Source organism: Hyperoodon ampullatus (genome assembly GCF_949752795.1).
Source record: "Hyperoodon ampullatus genome assembly, chromosome: 14".
NCBI classification, from domain to species: Eukaryota; Metazoa; Chordata; class Mammalia; order Artiodactyla; family Ziphiidae; genus Hyperoodon; species Hyperoodon ampullatus.
The window spans coordinates 53,739,008-53,757,027 of NC_136927.1; the positions used below are offsets into that span (position 1 = coordinate 53,739,008).

Genomic DNA, 18,020 nt, shown 5'->3' on the forward strand with positions numbered 1-18,020 from the left:
GCGGGCTTCTCATTACGGTGGCTTCTCTTGTTGCGGAGCACGGGCTCTAGGCATGCGGGCTTCAGTAGTTGAAGGCCGGGCCAAGTTAATTAGCGCCTCCCCGTTTTGCTCCACCAGAGGCTGCTGCAGCTGCGCGATCGTCGCATTCCGGCGCATCCCCCGAACTACGGGCTCCTCGAGGCCTCTCTAGGCTTCATGGGGAACTTCCGCATCTCTACTGTTCGTCCAGTTGCAGCCCGCAGTCCCGTCACGCCTAGCGCGCAGGCCTCTCGAGGAAACCCGGAGGTTCGCGGGGTCGGCGCCCTCAGCACGCGTGGGAAAGGGCCGCCGTCCGGCGTTCGCGCGGCCCCGCTGGGTGTCGAACCCCGGAAGAGGCTGCACTTTTCCCTCCCGCCGGAGGCGGCGGCCGCGGTTCCGAAGGCCACCTCACGCAGCCTGCAGACCTCTCATCCAACCACGACTCCGGCTCTGGGGCCGAGGAGCAGCATGGAGGCCGAGGACTTCCAGGAGGAGCTGACCTGCTCCATCTGCCTGGACTATTTCGAGGACCCGGTGTCCATCGAGTGCGGCCACAACTTCTGCCGCGGCTGCCTCCGCCGCAGCTGGGCGCCGAGCGGCAGCCCGGTCCCCTGCCCCGAGTGCCGGCAGCCGTCGGCGCCCGCTGCGATGCGGCCCAACTGGGCCCTGGCCCGGCTGACGGAGAGGATGCGGCGCCGGCGCCTGGGCCCCGCGCCCCACGGCCTGTGCAGCCGCCATTGGGAGCCGCTGCGGCTCTTCTGCGAGGACGATCAGCGGCTCGTGTGCTTGGTGTGCAGGGAGTCCCAGGAGCACCAAGCCCACACCATGGCCCCCGTCGACGAGGCCTTCGCGAGCTACCGGGTGAGCCGGCCCTTATGGGGCTGCCGGTATTGCCTGGGAACGTTTACTGTTCACGTTGGAAGCATGAACCCCCATCCTACCCCCACCAGGTTCAGAAAAGTTAAGCGACTCACGAATCTCGGAGCTGGAGTTAAAACTGGGATTGGGAGGGCCGGTGCAAGGTTCAGTCATCACTGCAGAATTTTCAAGGGACTGGCTTCCGGGAGCTCCTAGTTTAAGACGGTTATCCTGAGAGGTTATACACCAGTGCTGTCCAATAGAAACAAAAATACGAGCCACATATGTTATTAAATTTTTTTCTAGTGGTAAAAGGAAACAGGTGATGTTAATTTTAATAATTTATTTAACCCCATTATCGAAAATATCATTCAACATTGATTTTTTTTCCTTAAAGCTCATTCTGTTTCCTCTTTGTTGTGAAAATGAAACAAAAGATAATCAGAAAATGGAGAACTCGGGTTTTTCTTACAGCTGTTCTCTGACTTGGATGGGCACAGATAGTGTGATTTCACATATATATACATTTGGAGTATAGTTGCTTTACAATGTTGTGTTAGGTTCTGCTGTACAGCAAAGTGAATCAGCTATACGGATACATCTGTCCCCTCTTTTTTGGATTTCTTTCCTATTTAGGTCACCACAGAGCACCGAGTAGAGTTCCCTGTGCTATACAGTAGGTTCTCATTAGTTATCTATTTTATACATAGTAGTGTATATATGTCAGTTGCAATCTCTCAGTTCATCCCACCCCCCTCCCCCCTTGGTATCCATACGTTTGTTCTCTACGTCTGTGCCTCTATTTCTGCTTTGAAAATAAGTTCATCTATACTATTTTTCTAGATTCCACATATATGCAATAATATATGATATTTATTTTTTTTCTTTCTGACTTACTTCACTCTGTGTGTCAGTCTCTAGGTCCATCCATGCCTCTGCAAATGGCACAATTTCGTTCCTTTTTATGGCTGAGTAATAGTCCATTGTACATATGTACCACATCTTCTTTATCTATTCCTCTGTTGATGGACATTTAGGTTGCTTCCATGCTCTGGCTGTTGTAAATAGTGCTGCAACGAACATTCATTCAACATTGATTGATATAAAAAATTATCAATGAGAAATTTTACCTTTTTTTTCATGATAGGTCTTTGAAATCTGTGTACTTTACATTTACACACATCAGTTCGGACTATCCACATTTCAGGAGCTCACATGGCTAATGGATGCTGTATTGGACAGTACGGGTTTATACCTACAGATGTCATAGACAACTAATGATTTGGGAAAAACCTGGCTTGTAGGGATGAGTCTGGATTTTACTAGCTTCCTTCATCAATTGGGAAAATCACTTAATGTTTGAATTTGGAGATTATCTATTCTGCCTTATCTTAGAGTTAAGAAGCTTCAGTCAAATAAATCGGTTTATCATACTCTGGTCCAGCCACACTGGCCTTCTTGCTTTTGTTTCAAGCCTGTTCACTCTCTACTCATACCTTCCATCCTCTAGATCCTTTTAGACTTTAGCTTGAAGACCTTCCTTGATCATCCTTTCCAGAGTAGCCCCACCCCCTTCCATTACTGACGGTGTCACTCCGGTGGTCTCCATCTGAATTGGTATCTAGTAAGTACTTGCTGAAAACACGAATTCAATGATACAAGTTAAAGTGTATTGTAAACTGTGAAATGCTGTACAGTTTTATCAGCTGACTACAAACAGGAAACAGATGCAAAGTTAGACTAGAAAGTGTACATTCATTTTTTTATTCAGTAACCTTTATCAGTGCTTCCTGTATGCTAGTCGTTGTTCTAGAATCTGGACGTAAATGGATGAGAAGGACATGGGCCTTGTCTTGTATGGGGCGTAAGCATGTAGTCCTGTAATTTCAGTGTGTGTGAGAGTTATTAACGTTTGTACCAACACACAGAAGGTCTGAGGTTAGAGTGATCAGACGGGAGTGAGGATCGCCTTCACAGAGGAGTGGAACATGAGTCCACTCTTGACGGATGAGTACAGCAAGCTGGGGGAGAGGATATTCAGGCCAAGGGAACAGCATATTCAATAGTGTGGCAACGTGGAATAGCATGTGATAAATAAGAAGACCAGAGGTCGCTCTGTGCTTCAGGAGGGTAGCGCGTGGCAGGGAGGATGGTGGGAGTTGAGGCTGAAGACAGAGGCAGGGTCCATGTTGTGGAGGATCTTGTTGACCATACTGAGAAGACCGAGCTTTCTCTTCCAGGGAATGGGGATCATTGAAGGATTTTAAGGCAGGAGATGACACGATCAGTTCTTTTGTTTTAGAAAGTTCATTGTGGCATCCACGGGGATGAATGGAGAAGACCAGTTGGGCTGCTGTTGCACTACTTCGAGCAGGAGGTAGTAAGGGCCTGAATGAGTGCAGGGCAGGGGAGATGGAGAAGAGGAGGGCATGGAGTTATGATGAGCTGGAGCTGCATGACATTGTAACTAATTGGAGCTGATGGGTCGGGGAGAGAGAGGAGTCTAGGACGGCAGTCTGGATATCTGGTGCTCATTTGGGACATGTTGAGAGTAAAGTAACTGTGACAGGAAGTCCAAGGAAGAGGGACAGGAGGCAGGGGGCATAGGAAGCTAGAAACACAGTATTTTAGATTAGAATCATCAGCCTACCCTTGAAGTCATGGAAGAAGTAAGCTGATTAGATTTTCCTGGAGAGACCACATAAAGGGTAAAAAAAAAAAAACGAGGGAAATGAAGAGAAGCTCGGGAAACACCAATGCTTAGTAGCCAGCAAAAGAAATTGGAAGGACCCATCAGAGAAATGGAAGAGAAAATACATGGGACTTCCCTGGAGGTCCAGTGGTTAAGACTCCGCGCTTCCACTGAAGGGGGCGTGGGTTCGATCTCTGGTCTGGGAACTAAGATCCCTCATGCTACACTGCATGGCTGAAAAAAATCCAAAAAAAAAAACCCCCCCAAAAAAAATTTATGGGGGAGGGCTGAGGCAAGTGTAAGTGGTTAGGTATGAAAGGAGAAAATAACCCTTAAAGCTTCAACCTTTGGCAATAATCATAATATTAACGATAGCTATCAGGTGTTGATTACTTATGCATCACTGACAGTTCTAAGCATTTTTCGTATAGTAATTTTAAATTTCCATAGCAGCCCTGTTGGATGGATTCTGTTTATCCCCATTTTGTAGATGAGGCAGCTGAGGCCCAGAGATGTGAGACCACTTACCCAAGGTCACAGAAGCTAGGAAGTGGCTAAGCTTCGACTGAGGTCCTCTAATTCCTAGTCCATATCATTTTTCACTCTGCTACAGCTAATCTAGCTGAGAAAACTAATCGGAAGAGGTGGGATTTCAGGATTAAACAAAAACGGGCCAACAGGTAGGGAGTGGGTGAGGGTAAGGCTGGGGAGAGTTGAATGTCATGAGGTTGACTGGCCAGGTGTTCCGGAGTCAGGTCATTAGGCACAATTGCCCGTTGTCTGTCCTTTTCTGCACCCTCCTCTGCTTCATTGCTGCTCAGTTTATCCATCTCCACCCCACCCCAAGTTACTAGAAAAACATTAAGTTGCTCTTGGGTAGAATAATTCTGTTTCCACCATCCCATTCCAAGCACATACTCAGGTGGGTGCACTGTGACTTAAAAGTTTGGAGTTCCCTAAATCCATGGAAAATATCCCCCATCCTATGCCCACACCTGAGCCCTGCAGACAGTGTGCTAGATGCTTTCTCTGAGGATCTGAGCCCCTGAGTACTGCATCCAGGAAACCTGCTTTGATGAATTCCTAGCCCACTCTGCTCACCTTCTTGGGCCACACCAGTGACTCAGGATACACCTGGGAGCACTTTTAAGCAATACTGCCCCCCAACCCCCGCGAGTGTTTGATTCAGTTGATGGGGCCCTTGGCATCAGCATTGTTTAAAAATTCACTAGGTGATTCTAGTGTACAGATAGGATAGAGGACCATGGACCTACATCTTAGTATCTTCACAGAGGGAATCTCAAAAAAATCAGAGCACAAGTTGTCTTTAATGGAGTCATTGGTGGTTGGGGAGAAAAAGAGAACAGAGAAAGAGAATAGTGGCCTAAGCTTCAGGAAGCAAACTCTTTGCCTGGAAAAGGCTTCCAGGCAGAGCTCTTCTTTCCCTCAAGCCAATGTTTAGTCTGTGACTCTGGGAGCTAATCCCTTCATTGCTATTAACTCATTTAACAGATACTCAGTATTTCTTGAACCACCCGTTTTTGTGTCACTTGCTGTACTACACTACCAGACTCAGCACTGGGCAAACAGTGGTGAAAAGACCATGGCGCTTACAGTCTGGCTGAGGTGGGGGTGAGAGGCACACCGTGGACAATTAAATGACCACAGATGGTGATATGTGCTGTGAAAGAAAGATAGTGCCGTGCCAGAGAAGTGACATGGGCTTTAATAAGGGAACACGGTAGCCTCCTCTGAGGAGATGACATTTCAGTTGAGACTTGATGGATGAGGACTCAGCCATCTGAGGAACTGTGGGAAGAACATCCCAGGCAGTGGATAGCAAATTCAAAGACCCTGAGGCTGGGAAGAGTAGGACCTATCTAAGGAACTGAAAGATCTATGCACCTGGAGCATCACGAGCAAGGGGGAAAGCAGCACGAGATGAGTTGGGAGATGCAGACAAGAGTGGGGTTATGTCGGACCACAAGGTGTTTGAATTTTCTTAGTGATGCGGGAAGCCAGTGGAGAATCTTAAGCAGGGGACTGACATGATCTGACTGGTCTTTAGAAGATTATGCTGGCTTCTCTGTGGACATTGGATAAGAGAAGGACAAGACTGGAAGTAGGGAGCCCAGTCATGAGGTTATTGTAGTTGTGCAGACAAGAGGTGGCTTGAACTAGGAGGTGGCTGGGGACGGCAGATAGGCAGATTTGATATGTATTTTGGAGGTAGACCTCCCTGCTTGGATTGGATACAGAGGTTACAGTGACTGAAATTCACAGAACCTAAGTGCTGGGATGGTTTTAAGAAAGACCATCTAGTCTAGTTGTCTTCATCTTCTAGGTAAGGGAGCTGTGGCCCAGGAAATGTGTGAGGCTGACTTGACCACAGATCCATAGCTAGTTTGTGAAGGTCTGGACTGAAACTCAGACCTGATTTGAAGTTTCATGTCGTTTGAACTACATGATCACAAGTCAGCAAATGTCTTCATTCTATAAATGTCTGCTCTTTTATTATAGTTCTATATACACACAATTGTCTGATGTTAAATGAAGAGAGTGATTTTTAAACTTTGGTACGTCTACCCAGCTTTGAAATGCTTGTGTTGCCGTCCTGCCACCTCGTGGCAGTTTCTGTTATTGGAGGGAAGAAGTTTTCTAATCCCAGAACGTTACCAAGTTTACTCAGGGGACCACTTTAAGAGCCCAACTGTGGCAAGATACAAAAAAGCTTAGGTAATGAAACAGGAAAATTCATACATACTGAAAATTGTTAAGGGCTTTTAAAAACTGAAAAGTTCTATTTCAAATATATTTATGTTTATTAGCAAACAAAAGTGAAAGCTTAAAAAAAAATCTTGGTCACATTCAAAGGAGATATTTATCTCATGACAGCCTTCACACGTACATCAGATTTGACAGTGATTTGTGCGTGTCTCTAACCTGTCTGCCTCTGTCTCTAAGGTCATCCCTGAGATTCTGCTGTTAGGTGCTTCCCCTCTGCAGCCTACTGTGTTCCTTCTGATCGACTCAATTTTTTTAATAGCTTATTTGGTTTTTTCTAATTATAAAAAGAATATGCGCCTCTTGTAGAAATTCAAACAAAACAGAGATTTATAAAATTTCTAGTCCTCCCCCTCCAACTTTCAAGCCATTCCTATTCCCCAGAGATAAACAGTGTTAATAATACTTAGGTATATACCCTTCCAGATTTTCCCTCTGTTCAGATACAAACGCACACACTTGCACAGACACATGTATATTTGTTCTTTTCAAAACAGAATTATATAGAGAGCTACCTGAAATTGATGTAGAGTATCAATATACCATAATTTAATGATTCCACATTGATGGGTAGTGAATAATGCTGCAGTTAACTTTCCTATACATATTATTTTTGCTAATGTTTTGTTGGATATTATTAGAAATAGGATTATGCATATTTTCAATTTTGTTAAATCCTGCCAGTTGCTCTTCAAAAAGATGGGACCCTTACTCTCCTACTATTATGGTGCCAGAAGCCTTTTCCCTTGCCAGGACTAGGCATTTATGAATCTTCTAACAATTTAAAATTTTTGTCTATTTAATAGGCATACTCTATATCGTGTTATGACGATTTTAGACCAGAATAATCCTTATGCATTAGCCTGTAGTCATCTTCAGCATTTTCTCAATCTCATCCCTTGTTTGAATTAGGTGACTTTTAGCTCTTGAACAAGGAAGATGCTGGGGGAGTTAATTTCTTACTTATGCGTGTTTCTGCTGACAGGAGAAACTTCTTAAGACTCAACGTAGTCTGACAGCCAAGATGAAGAAAGCCATGCATTTACAGGACATGGAAGTGAAGAATGCTGCAGAGTGGAAGGTAAGAGCAGAAGTTGGTTGGGTATTTCTTGCCCTTGAGTCCTTTCCGTCTGAGGCTGCTCAAGGGCTTTCGCTGGGAAGAGCTTGTGGACCTCATCTGTTGTTCGGCCCCTTTCAGATAAGGTGATAGAACAGGAAGAATCTATCTCTACTGACCTGTGTCTTTGGGCAACATGAGTTCCACACACTTCATCCTCATATCTCAAGGGTAGTGTCCCTTTCCTTCCTGCTTTCTCCCTAGGTTGGCTTCCTACATTGGAGTTGATTCGGGTCTATGGCACTGTGGAAAGCAAATGGAGTTTGCTTCCAGAGATGCTAGTCTAGTTGACGTGGGCGCACATATGCACGTCTAAGATTTAACATAACTAAACGGTAGGTGATCTGAGGGCTAAATTAAATAATAGATGTGCAAGTGCATTTTAGTTTAAAAAGTATACAAACAAGGCATTGCTATCATAGCAGAGACTCAGATGTTACAAAGAATGAATTAATACTATATAGACTAGTACAAAGATATCAAGTAGGTGTAAAGAAAGGAGTAGGGGAAATTTGTAGGGGCTGGGCAGGAACTTTTCTGGAGGAGGTGATTTGAAAGGAAGGATCATGGATTGTTAGGGAGTCATGTGCAGGGAATTTAGGAGGAAGGACCAGGCAGAACAAGGACTGAGCCAGTCTCCTGTGGCTATAGGAGAAGATGAAGAATAAGCGAACGAGAGTCAGTGCGGAGTTTGCAAAGCTGCATGTCTTCCTGGCTGAAGAAGAGCAATTGTTTCTTAAGAGACTGAGCCAAGAAGAAGAAGAGACAAAGAAGAAACAGAATGAGAACACATTAAGGCTCAATCAAATGATCACTTCCATGAAGAAGCTCATCTTTGAGGTGGGGGAGAAGAGCCAGAGCTCCACCCTGGAGCTGCTCCAGGTGAGACCGGCAGGGAAGGGCGCAGTCTCTGTCTTTACAGAGTTGTTAGTTAACATCCCTAACTGAACTCCCTCTTGCCTTTAGAACTGAATGTCCTTCCTGGTGAGTGGGTTTAGTAGAAGACATATTTTCTCTGTGTTGCTGTTGTGTTATTATTTTTATTCATTTATTTTTGCGGTACGCGGGCCTCTCACTGTCGTGGCCTCTCCCATTGCGGAGCACAGGCTCCGGACGCGCAGGCTCAGTGGCCATGGCTCACGGGCCCAGCCGCTCCACGACATGTGGGATCTTCCTGGACTGGGGCACGAACCCATGTCCCCTGCATTGGCAGGTGGACTCTCAACCACTGCACCACCAGGGAAGCCCCTTATTATTTTTATTATACAATTAAAGAGTCAAAGATTCACCTTTCAAAGGAAATTAATGTGAAATTTAGGTCTGATGAGCTCAGGTAATATGAGATACTTAGATTTCAAGAATTGTCTAGAACTTTTACAACTTGACTGAGCAGTGAAGTTCCAATTGCATATCCAAAGATATACTATAGCAGAATCTTTGAAATAACACATTTCTTTTGTATATGGATTCTTTCATTTAGTGTAATGTTTTTGAGGTTCATTCATGTTGTAGCATATATTAGTATTGTATTTGCATCCCTTTTTTAAATTCCAGAATAGTATTGCATTGTAGAATATACCATATTTTGTATATCTGTTCACCAGTTGATGGACATTTGGGTTGTTTCCACCTTTTGGTTATTAGGAAGGATGCTGCTTTAACACTTGTCTGTCATTCTTTGTGTGGACATATGTTTTCATTTCTCTTGGGTAAGTAGTAGGCACAGAATTGCTAGGCTGTATGCTATATTTATATTTAACTTTTAAAGAAACTGCCTTTTTCCAAACTACCTTTTTCCATTTTATATTCCCACCACATCCTCACTAAGATTTGTCTGTGATTGTTGAAAGAGTGTAGACGGAGAAGTAGGCAAAAAGCCAGGAAAGAGCTAATGTCATAGTGCCAAAGGAGAAAGAGGAGGGCTTCAAGGAAAGGATTGGTCAACATTGTTAAATAGTTCAGAGGGGTCACATGAAACAAAGACTACGTTGTGTTAATGCATTGGGTTTGACAGCATGAGAGCATATGTGACATTAATAAAAGCAACTGACAGAAAAATACCTGCTCACAAAGTTGAGTAAAAGATCTCTAGGGGAAGGTACATAACTTATTTCTTTCTTCTCTTCACAGAATCCAAAAGATGTGTTGACCAGGTACAAACTCTTGCCTTCTTATGGGGGCTTGAGTAGAATGGTAAAGATACAGGCCAAGCAGAGGGAAATGAGGCCTGGGCTCCATAGATCAGTGTGGACATTGACGTGAGGGGGTTGTCGGGGAGGAGTTCCACTGTTCACTTTTGCCAGGAGGAATGGGAGAGAAGTAGTCTGACCTCTGGGATTTGAACCTTCAGTTGGGAGTTGGGGGTCTTGGGTGTCCTAGTTGTCTCCTAAGCAGAGCAGCCTTCTGCACTTCTCTTAGGTGTGAGAACCAGGATGTGAACTATTCCTTTGAAGTTCTAAAGGTGAAGACTGTGTGCCGGCTACCAATGATGAAGGAAATGCTGAAGCGATTCCAAGGTGAGCAGAATTTCTGGGAGTTGGAGCTCAGAGAATGAACGAGAGAAGTCTGGAAAGGAAAGAGGAAACAAAGCATGCAGCTGACAGGCGGGTCAGGAAAATGGTAATAAGTACTTAGGAATAAATGGATATATGCTTCATTCAAGAAACATCCATTAAACACATACTGTGTGTTATAAGGTACTAGTGATACAAAAAGAAAAAGACCTATTTGCTTACAAATTGGAGAGACAGACACATATCACTTTACTGTAATACAGTGGGATCCAGTGGTATGGTATGAAATGGTATGAATAAAATACTGCAAAACTACAGAGGAAGACCACTGTTGGGGGTGAAGTGGGAAAGTTTTCACAGCAGAGGTGATGACAGTTGTTTGGGAATTTGAAGGATGAGTAGCAGTTTGCCAAGTGGAAAATGAGGGAATCCTCTTCCAGGCAGAGGCGGCAGCATGAGCTAAGGTGTGGAGAAAATCAAGGAGAGGGTATCTGATGTGACTCAACCATAAGGTGCATATGGGGAAAGGCAGGAACTGAGTTTGAGAAGATGAGTGTAGGAAAGACTGAAGATAAACTTATTAGATCTCCAGGGAAGTACCAAGGCATGTATGTGATGTAAAGGTATGCACTCAATTCTCATGTGCATGTACCTGATTAAGAATCATGGTGTGGGGCTTCCCTGGTGGTGCAGTGGTTGGGGGTCTGCCTGCCGATGCAGGGGACACGGGTTCGTGCCCCGGTCCGGGAGGATCCCACATGCCGCGGAGCAGCTGGGCCCGTGAGCCATGGCCGCTGGGCCTGCGCGTCCGGAGCCTGTGCTCCGCAACGGGAGAGGCCGCAGCAGTGAGAGGCCTGCATGCAGGAGAAAAAAAAAAAAAGAATCATGGTGTGGATGTCTACTTCCAGCTAAAATGCAGTAACAGGGACTGGATTTACTCCTGAAACTTAGTTGAGCAAAAAAAAAACCAGAACAGACAATACATAAAACAACAGTTTTTAAAACACTGGACCTCAGGCAGTGAAGGACAGCGATTCACGGGAAATGTGAAACAAATGAGGTGCACTCTATGATGGCCCCAGCCTACAGCCTTGAGAGAGTTTCCAGGCCACCTCAGGGAGGGTAACAGAGGTGGAGCCAGGTGGACTTCCTGAGTTGAGGAGTGGAGCTGAGAGTCCAGGGAGAACAAAGCAGTGAGAGTTTACAGAGCACTGGACAGAGTACTGGAGAGGAGAGAGCTGGACAGAGAGAGAACCCAGATGATCTACAGAGACACACCGTGAACATTCAGCAGAATGCTGATCAGTACATGCTTGTGAAGAACTAACCGAGTTTGAGGAAGGAAATTTCCAAAATGAGTAGAAGAAACAGTTCCTGGTGCTCACACAGGGCCAGGAACAATGCCTGTTCCTACCAGCCTCTGGAAAACTCTTAATTCGTGGGGCACTGGGTAGAGTACGCAGGAAAATCTTGCCTCATTAGTGGGAAATAATTAACCCTACACTGAGCACTGCTTTGGACCCACTTTACAAATCATGAAATAAGACCCAAAAGGATGAAATTATTTCCAAGTAACTGCATCCCAGGACAAAGCTCAACAAGATGGATAGGAATTTTAAAAAATGAGTACCCAACAATGTAAAACCACAATGCCTGGCATCCAATCAAAGATTACTAGGCAGGCAAAAAGATAGGAAAACATGACCCATGATGAGGAGAATAATCAATTGAAACTGATCCAGGATTTACCTGGACGCTAGAATAAGCATAGAAGAACATTAATACAGTTATTGTAACTATTTTGTAAAGAGGCATATAGGGACATGAAAGATATAAAAAAATCCCAGACAGACTTCTAGAGATGAAAAATACTGTAACTATTTTGTAAAGAGGCATATAGGGACATGAAAGATATAAAAAAATCCCAGACAGACTTCTAGAGATGAAAACTACTGTAACTGAGATGAAGAACAAGCTGGTTGGGGTTAATGTGTCATTGCAGAAGAAAAGCTTAGTGAGCTTGAAAAGATAGAGCAGTGGAAACTAGGCAAAATGAAACACACAGAGAAAAAAACTTAAAAAATGAAAATAGCATCAGTGAGCTGTGGGTCATTTTCATGCAGCCTTACGTCTGGTCATTGGTACCTCTCAGGGAGAGGAGTGGGATGGGGATGAGACAGAAAAAACATTTGAAGAAATAATGACCGACAACTTCCCAAAGTTGCTGAAAACTAAGTACACAGATCCAAGAAACTCAGCAAATCCTAAGCATGATGAAAACTACACCAAAACCAGTGATAAAGAGAAAATTTTAAATGCAACAAGTTAAAAAGGACATGTTACAGTGGAACAAAGATAAAGATGACATCACATTACTCATTGAAAGCAATGCAAGTGAACACAATCTTTAAAGGACTGAAAGAAAATAACTGTTAACCCAGACTTTTATTCCTGGCAAAAATACCCTTCAAAAACAAGGTGAAACAAAGATGTTTGCTGATATCCAGAAACATAAAGAGTTTATCAGACCAACACTGCAAGAAATGTTAGAGGAAGTCCTTTAAGCGGAAGGAAAATGATACCAGATGGAAGTCAGATCTACACAAAGGAGTAAAACATCTTCTGAAATGGTAATGACGTAAAGAAATATGTACTTCTGGGCTTCCCTGGTGGCGCAGTGGTTGCGAGTCCGCCTGCCGATGCAGGGGACACGGGTTCATGCCCCGGTCTGGGAGGATCCCACATGCCGCGGAGCGGCTGGGCCTGTGAGCCATGGCCGCCGAGCCTGCGCGTCCGGAGCCTGTGCTCCGCAACGGGAGAGGCCACAGCAGTGAGAAGCCCGCGTAACGCAAAAAAACAAAACAAACAAACAAAAAAAAAGAAATATGTACTTCTGTCATTACTTAAATCTCATTAAAAGGTAATAGGGATGGTTAATTTATATGTTAATTTGACTGGGGCACAAGGTGCCCAGATACTTGGTGAAACATTATTTTGGGTGTTGCTGTGACAGTAAGAGTGTTTTGGGATGAGATTAATATTTAAATCAGCAAACTTGAGTAAAGCAGATTGCTCTCCATAATGCTGGTGGGCCTAATCTAATCAGTTGCAGGCCTGAATAGAACAAAAGGCTGACTTTTCACCCTGAACAAGAGGGAATTCTACAGCAGACTGCCTTAGGACTCCATCTGCGGCTTTGGTTCTTCCTGCCTTGTGGCCTTTGAACTGGAACATCAGTTTTCCCTGGGTCGTGAGCCTTCTGTCACACACAGTGGATTTGGACTTGCCAGTCACCATAATCACATGAAACAATTCCTTATAATCTCTTTTTCTATACACGTACATCTTACTGGTTCTATTTCTCTGGAGAACCCTGACAAATACAGTAATTGACTGTTAAACAGACAGAAAATAACATTGTAGAGTTTATAACATATTTACAAGTAAAATGCGCAACAATAATAGCATGAATGTTGGGAGGGGAGAAATAGAAGTATACCATTATATAGTTCTTTTTTTTAAAGTATTTATTTATTTGGCTGCGTCGGGTCTTAGTTGCGGCATGCAGGATCTTTCGCTGTGGCATGCAGGCTCTTCATTGAGGCGAGTGGGCTTCTCTCTAGTTGTGGTGCGTGGGCTCTAGAGCACGTGGGCTCAGTAGTTGTGGTGCGTGGGCTTAGTTGCCCTGCGGCATGTGGGATCTTAGTTCCCCGACCAGGGATCGAACCCATGTTCCCTGCATTGGAAGGCAGATTCTTAACCACTGGACCACCAGGGAAGTCCCTATTATACAATTCTTATATGTGAAGTGGTATAATATCTCTTGAAGGTAGGCTGTTAAGTTAAAGGTGTATATTATAAACCTTATGGCAATCACTAAAATAAAAGAGTTGTAACTAATAAGTCAACAAAGGAGATGAAGTGGAATCATAAGAATACTTGATTAATCAGAAAGAAGGCAAAAAAGAAGAAAAAAGAATAGGACAAATAGAAAACATAACAAGATGATAGACACAAACCTAATCATATTAATAATCATATTAAGTATAAATGGTCCTAATCAAAAGGGAGAGAATGGTTGGATTGGATAAAAAAAGCAAGACCGAACGATATGCTGCAAGAAACGCACATTAAATATAAAGACCCATATATATTAAAAGTAAAACAATGGAAAAAGCTATACCATGCTAACATTAGTCAAAAGAAATCTGGAATGGTTATATTAATATCAAGATTTCAGAGCAAGGAATATTACCAGAGATAAAGTCAAGTCCTAATGATTAAGGAATCAGTTTATCAGGAGGACATAACAGTTCTAAACATTTATACACCTAATAACAGAGCTTCAAAATATATTAAGCAAAAATTAATAGAGCTGCAAGGATAAACAGACAAATCCACAATTATAGCTGGAATTTTCAGTACCTTTAAAAAATAATTTTTAGAACAAGTAGGCAGAAAATCAGTAAGGATATAGTAGACTGAATAACACTATCAATTTGAATAGCAGTATCAACCAACTTGACCACCCTGTTATTTATAGAATACTGCCCCAAACAAAAACAGAATACATATTCTTTTTGAGTGTACATGAAACATTTTCTAAGGTAGAACAGGGTGGGCCATAAGACATATCTCAGTATTCAAAAGGATTCAAGCCATACAAAGTGTGTTCTTTGACCGCAATGCATTTGAGTTAGAAAAAATCCTTGGAAGTTCCCCAAATGTTAGGAAACTAAATGACACACTTCTCAATAACCCGTGAATTAAAGGTGAAATCAAAAGGGAAGTAGAATGTGTTGATACTTTGAACTGAATGAAAAGAAAAACACATTTCAGAATTTGTGGGATACAGCTAAAGCGACACTTACAGGGAAATGTATAGCACTAATCACCTATATTATAAAAGAAGAAAGTCCTTAAATCAGTGACATCAGTATCTACCTTAAGACACTAGAAAAAGAAGAGCAAATAAAGCCCCCCAAAACAGAAGAATGGAAATAATAAAAATCAGAGCATAAATCATTGCAATAGAATACAGAAAACGAAAGAAATATTAGTGGAACCAAAAGCTCTTTCTTTGAGAATATCAATTTTATTGATATACTTTAAGCAGAATGACGAGATACATCACTAGTATTAAGAATGAGAGGGCTTCCCTGGTGGTGCAGTGGTTGAGAGTCCACCTGCCGATGCAGGGGACACGGGTTCGTGCCCCGGTCCAGGAAGATCCCACATGCTGCAGAGCGGCTGGGCCTGTGAGCCATGGCCGCTGAGCCTGCACATCTGGAGCCTGTGCTCCGCAATGGGAGAGGCCCGCGTACTGCAAAAAAAAAAAAAAAAAAAAAGAATGAGAGAGGCATCATCACTACAAATTCTATAGATATTAAAATGATAATAAGGGAATATTACAAGCAACTTTATGCTGATATATCAGACAACATAGATGAAATGGACAAAGTCCTTAAAAGACTCAAATGACTAAAGCTGACTCAAGAAAAAATAGATAACTAGAATAACATTATTTCTATTAAAGAAATTCGTGTTAGAAACCTTTCCAAATGGCTTAACTGGTGATTTCACCAAACATTTAAAAAATATTTATTCTACATAAACTCTTAACAAAAAATTGAAGAGACTAGTCCCAATTTGTTCTATGAGGCCTGCATTACCATGATAGTAAAATCAGACAAAGACATTATAAGAGAAGAGAACTATAGATCAGTGTCCCTCATGAACATAGAAAAATTCTAAAGAAAATTTTAGCAAATTGAATTCAACAATGTATAATACATCACAATCAAATGGAGTTTATTGTAGAAAAGCAGGTTTGGTTTAACATCTGAAAGTCAATATAATTCACGACGTTAGCAAATTTAAAAAAGGAGGGCTTCCCTGGTGGTGCAGTGGTTGAGAGTCCACCTGCCGATGCAGGGGACGCGGGTTCGTGCCCCGGTCCGGGAAGATCCCACATGCTGCAGAGCGGCTGGGCCCGTGAGCCATGGCCGCTGAACCTGTGCGCCCGGAGCCTGTGCTCCGCAACGGGAGAGGCCGCAACAGTGAGAGGCCCGCGTACCGCAAAAAAAAAGAAAAAAACCTATTTGATCACCTAGTAGTTGCAGAAAAAGTCCTTGTCAAAATCTAACACTCAGGACTTGAGGACACGGGGAGGGGGAAGGGTAAGCTGGGATGAAGTGAGGGAGTGGCATTGACATATATACTCTACCAAACGTAAAATAGATAGCTAGTGGGAAGCAGCCGCATAGCACAGGGAGATCAGCTCAGTGCTTTGTGACCACCTAGAGGGGTGGGAGGGAGACGCTAGAGGGAAGGGATATGGGGACATATGTGTACGTAAAGCTGATTCACTTTGTTATACAGCAGCAACTAACACAACATTGTAAAGCAGTTATACTCCAATGATGATGCTAAATTTAAAAAATCTAACATTTCTGATTAAAAAAACAAAACAAAACACAACTCTCAGCAAACTAAAGAGACATGGAGAGTCTGGGAGGGAAGAGAAGTTGGAGGCAGGCCAGGGAGGAAGTTATAGACACAGTTACAGTGAAAGATGCTGAAGGTCCGAGTGAAGACAATGGCGATGGGAAAGGAGAGGAAGAAAAGAACCTGAGTGATATTTCAGAGGCAGAATTGATACGACTTGGTGATTAATTAGCCACCGAGGGTCAGAGGGAAAGAAGAATCAAATAACCTTAAGATTTCCAAGTGTGAGTGTTTGGGTGGAGCTAATATTCTTAGACCTTAGAGAACATAGAAAACAAGAAGTCTGCATGTGAGGGAGGATTAGTCTCAAGAGAGTGGAAGGGGACTTGGGATGCTCTGAATTCGGTTTTGAGTTACCTGCTGGGGGCTTGCAGAGATGCCCAGTGAACAGCTGGAATCAGTAAAGAGATACCTTGTTAATGATGACATCTGTGTGTTCCTGTACAAAGAACTAGCCAGTCGACAGCTTTGGTTCTGGTCCTGATTCAACAAGTCAGTATTTGTTACTGTTTCTCCTAATTTTAATATGATGGTGAAGACTTGGGGCCATGAAATAATGGGCTCCCCATTTTCTAGGTCATAGTCTTTTAAAGCAGAAGAGGAATGAAGATTTCAGGTTACTAATACATACTATGGCCTGTTAGGCGCAGCTGAGGATCAGGTGAAGGACAATGAGTCGTCTTCTCCCTAACAGTATGTGATAGGGAAGAAGGATGGCACTGAAGCTGGAACAGACGGGCATTTCTGGAGGAGGGTTGGTGGTAAGCTCTTGCATTATTGATCTCAGCTCTCATTTTCTCTGCAGTGGCTGTAAATCTAGCTGAGGACACTGCTTATCCCAAACTTGTCTTCTCCCAGGAAGGGAGATATGTGAAAAATGGAGCATCAGCCAGTTCTTGGCCACTATTTTCTACAGCGTGGAGCTACTTTACTGGATGGAGGAATCCTCAGAGGACCACAGACTTTGTGGAGAGATTTCAGCACTTACCCTGCGTTTTGGGAAAAAACGTTTTCACCTCAGGGAAACATTACTGGGAAGTTGAGCATCAAGGTGGCCTGGAGGTTGCTGTGGGGTTGTGTCGGGAGGACATCATGGGGATTACTGGTGGTTCAACAATGTCCCCCCGCATGGGAATCTGGGCTCTTTGTTGGAGTTCTGCTGGCTATTGGCCCCTGACAGGCATCTCTGTGAGGCCTACCAAGCTAGAGCCAGCTCTTCACCGGGTGGGAGTTTTCCTAGATCACAGGGCTGGGGAAATCTCATTCTACAGTGCTGTGGATGGAGAGCACCTATACACTTTTTCCTGTCCTTCCATCTCACGTCTCCGGCCGTTTTTTTGGTTGAGTCCATTAGCATCTTTAGTCATCCCACCAGCGACTGGTGGGAAATGAGGCTGTTCTTCTCCTGCCCAAGAATCTTTGCCTTGTACCCCAGCCCAGGGACATACATCCCTTGGCCCTCATCTTTGACTTCATATATAAATCCATCCTGGGTGGTCCCTCAATTCTGTCCATTCAGATTCCAACTTCA

The 18,020-nt window shown here is 43.6% G+C and overlaps 1 protein-coding gene across 1 annotated transcript; it reads left to right on the forward strand.

The window, feature by feature from the left end:
- Positions 1 to 486: 486 nt before the first annotated feature.
- TRIM4 (tripartite motif containing 4) lies at positions 487 to 17,881 on the forward strand (the record flags this gene model as incomplete). Its single annotated transcript, XM_079720273.1, has 6 exons — positions 487 to 879; positions 7,338 to 7,433; positions 8,121 to 8,351; positions 9,600 to 9,622; positions 9,888 to 9,985; positions 17,295 to 17,881. The coding sequence occupies 6 exons, from the start codon at positions 487 to 489 to the stop codon at positions 17,879 to 17,881; spliced, it is 1,428 nt and encodes a 475-aa protein (XP_079576399.1).
- Positions 17,882 to 18,020: the final 139 nt, after the last annotated feature.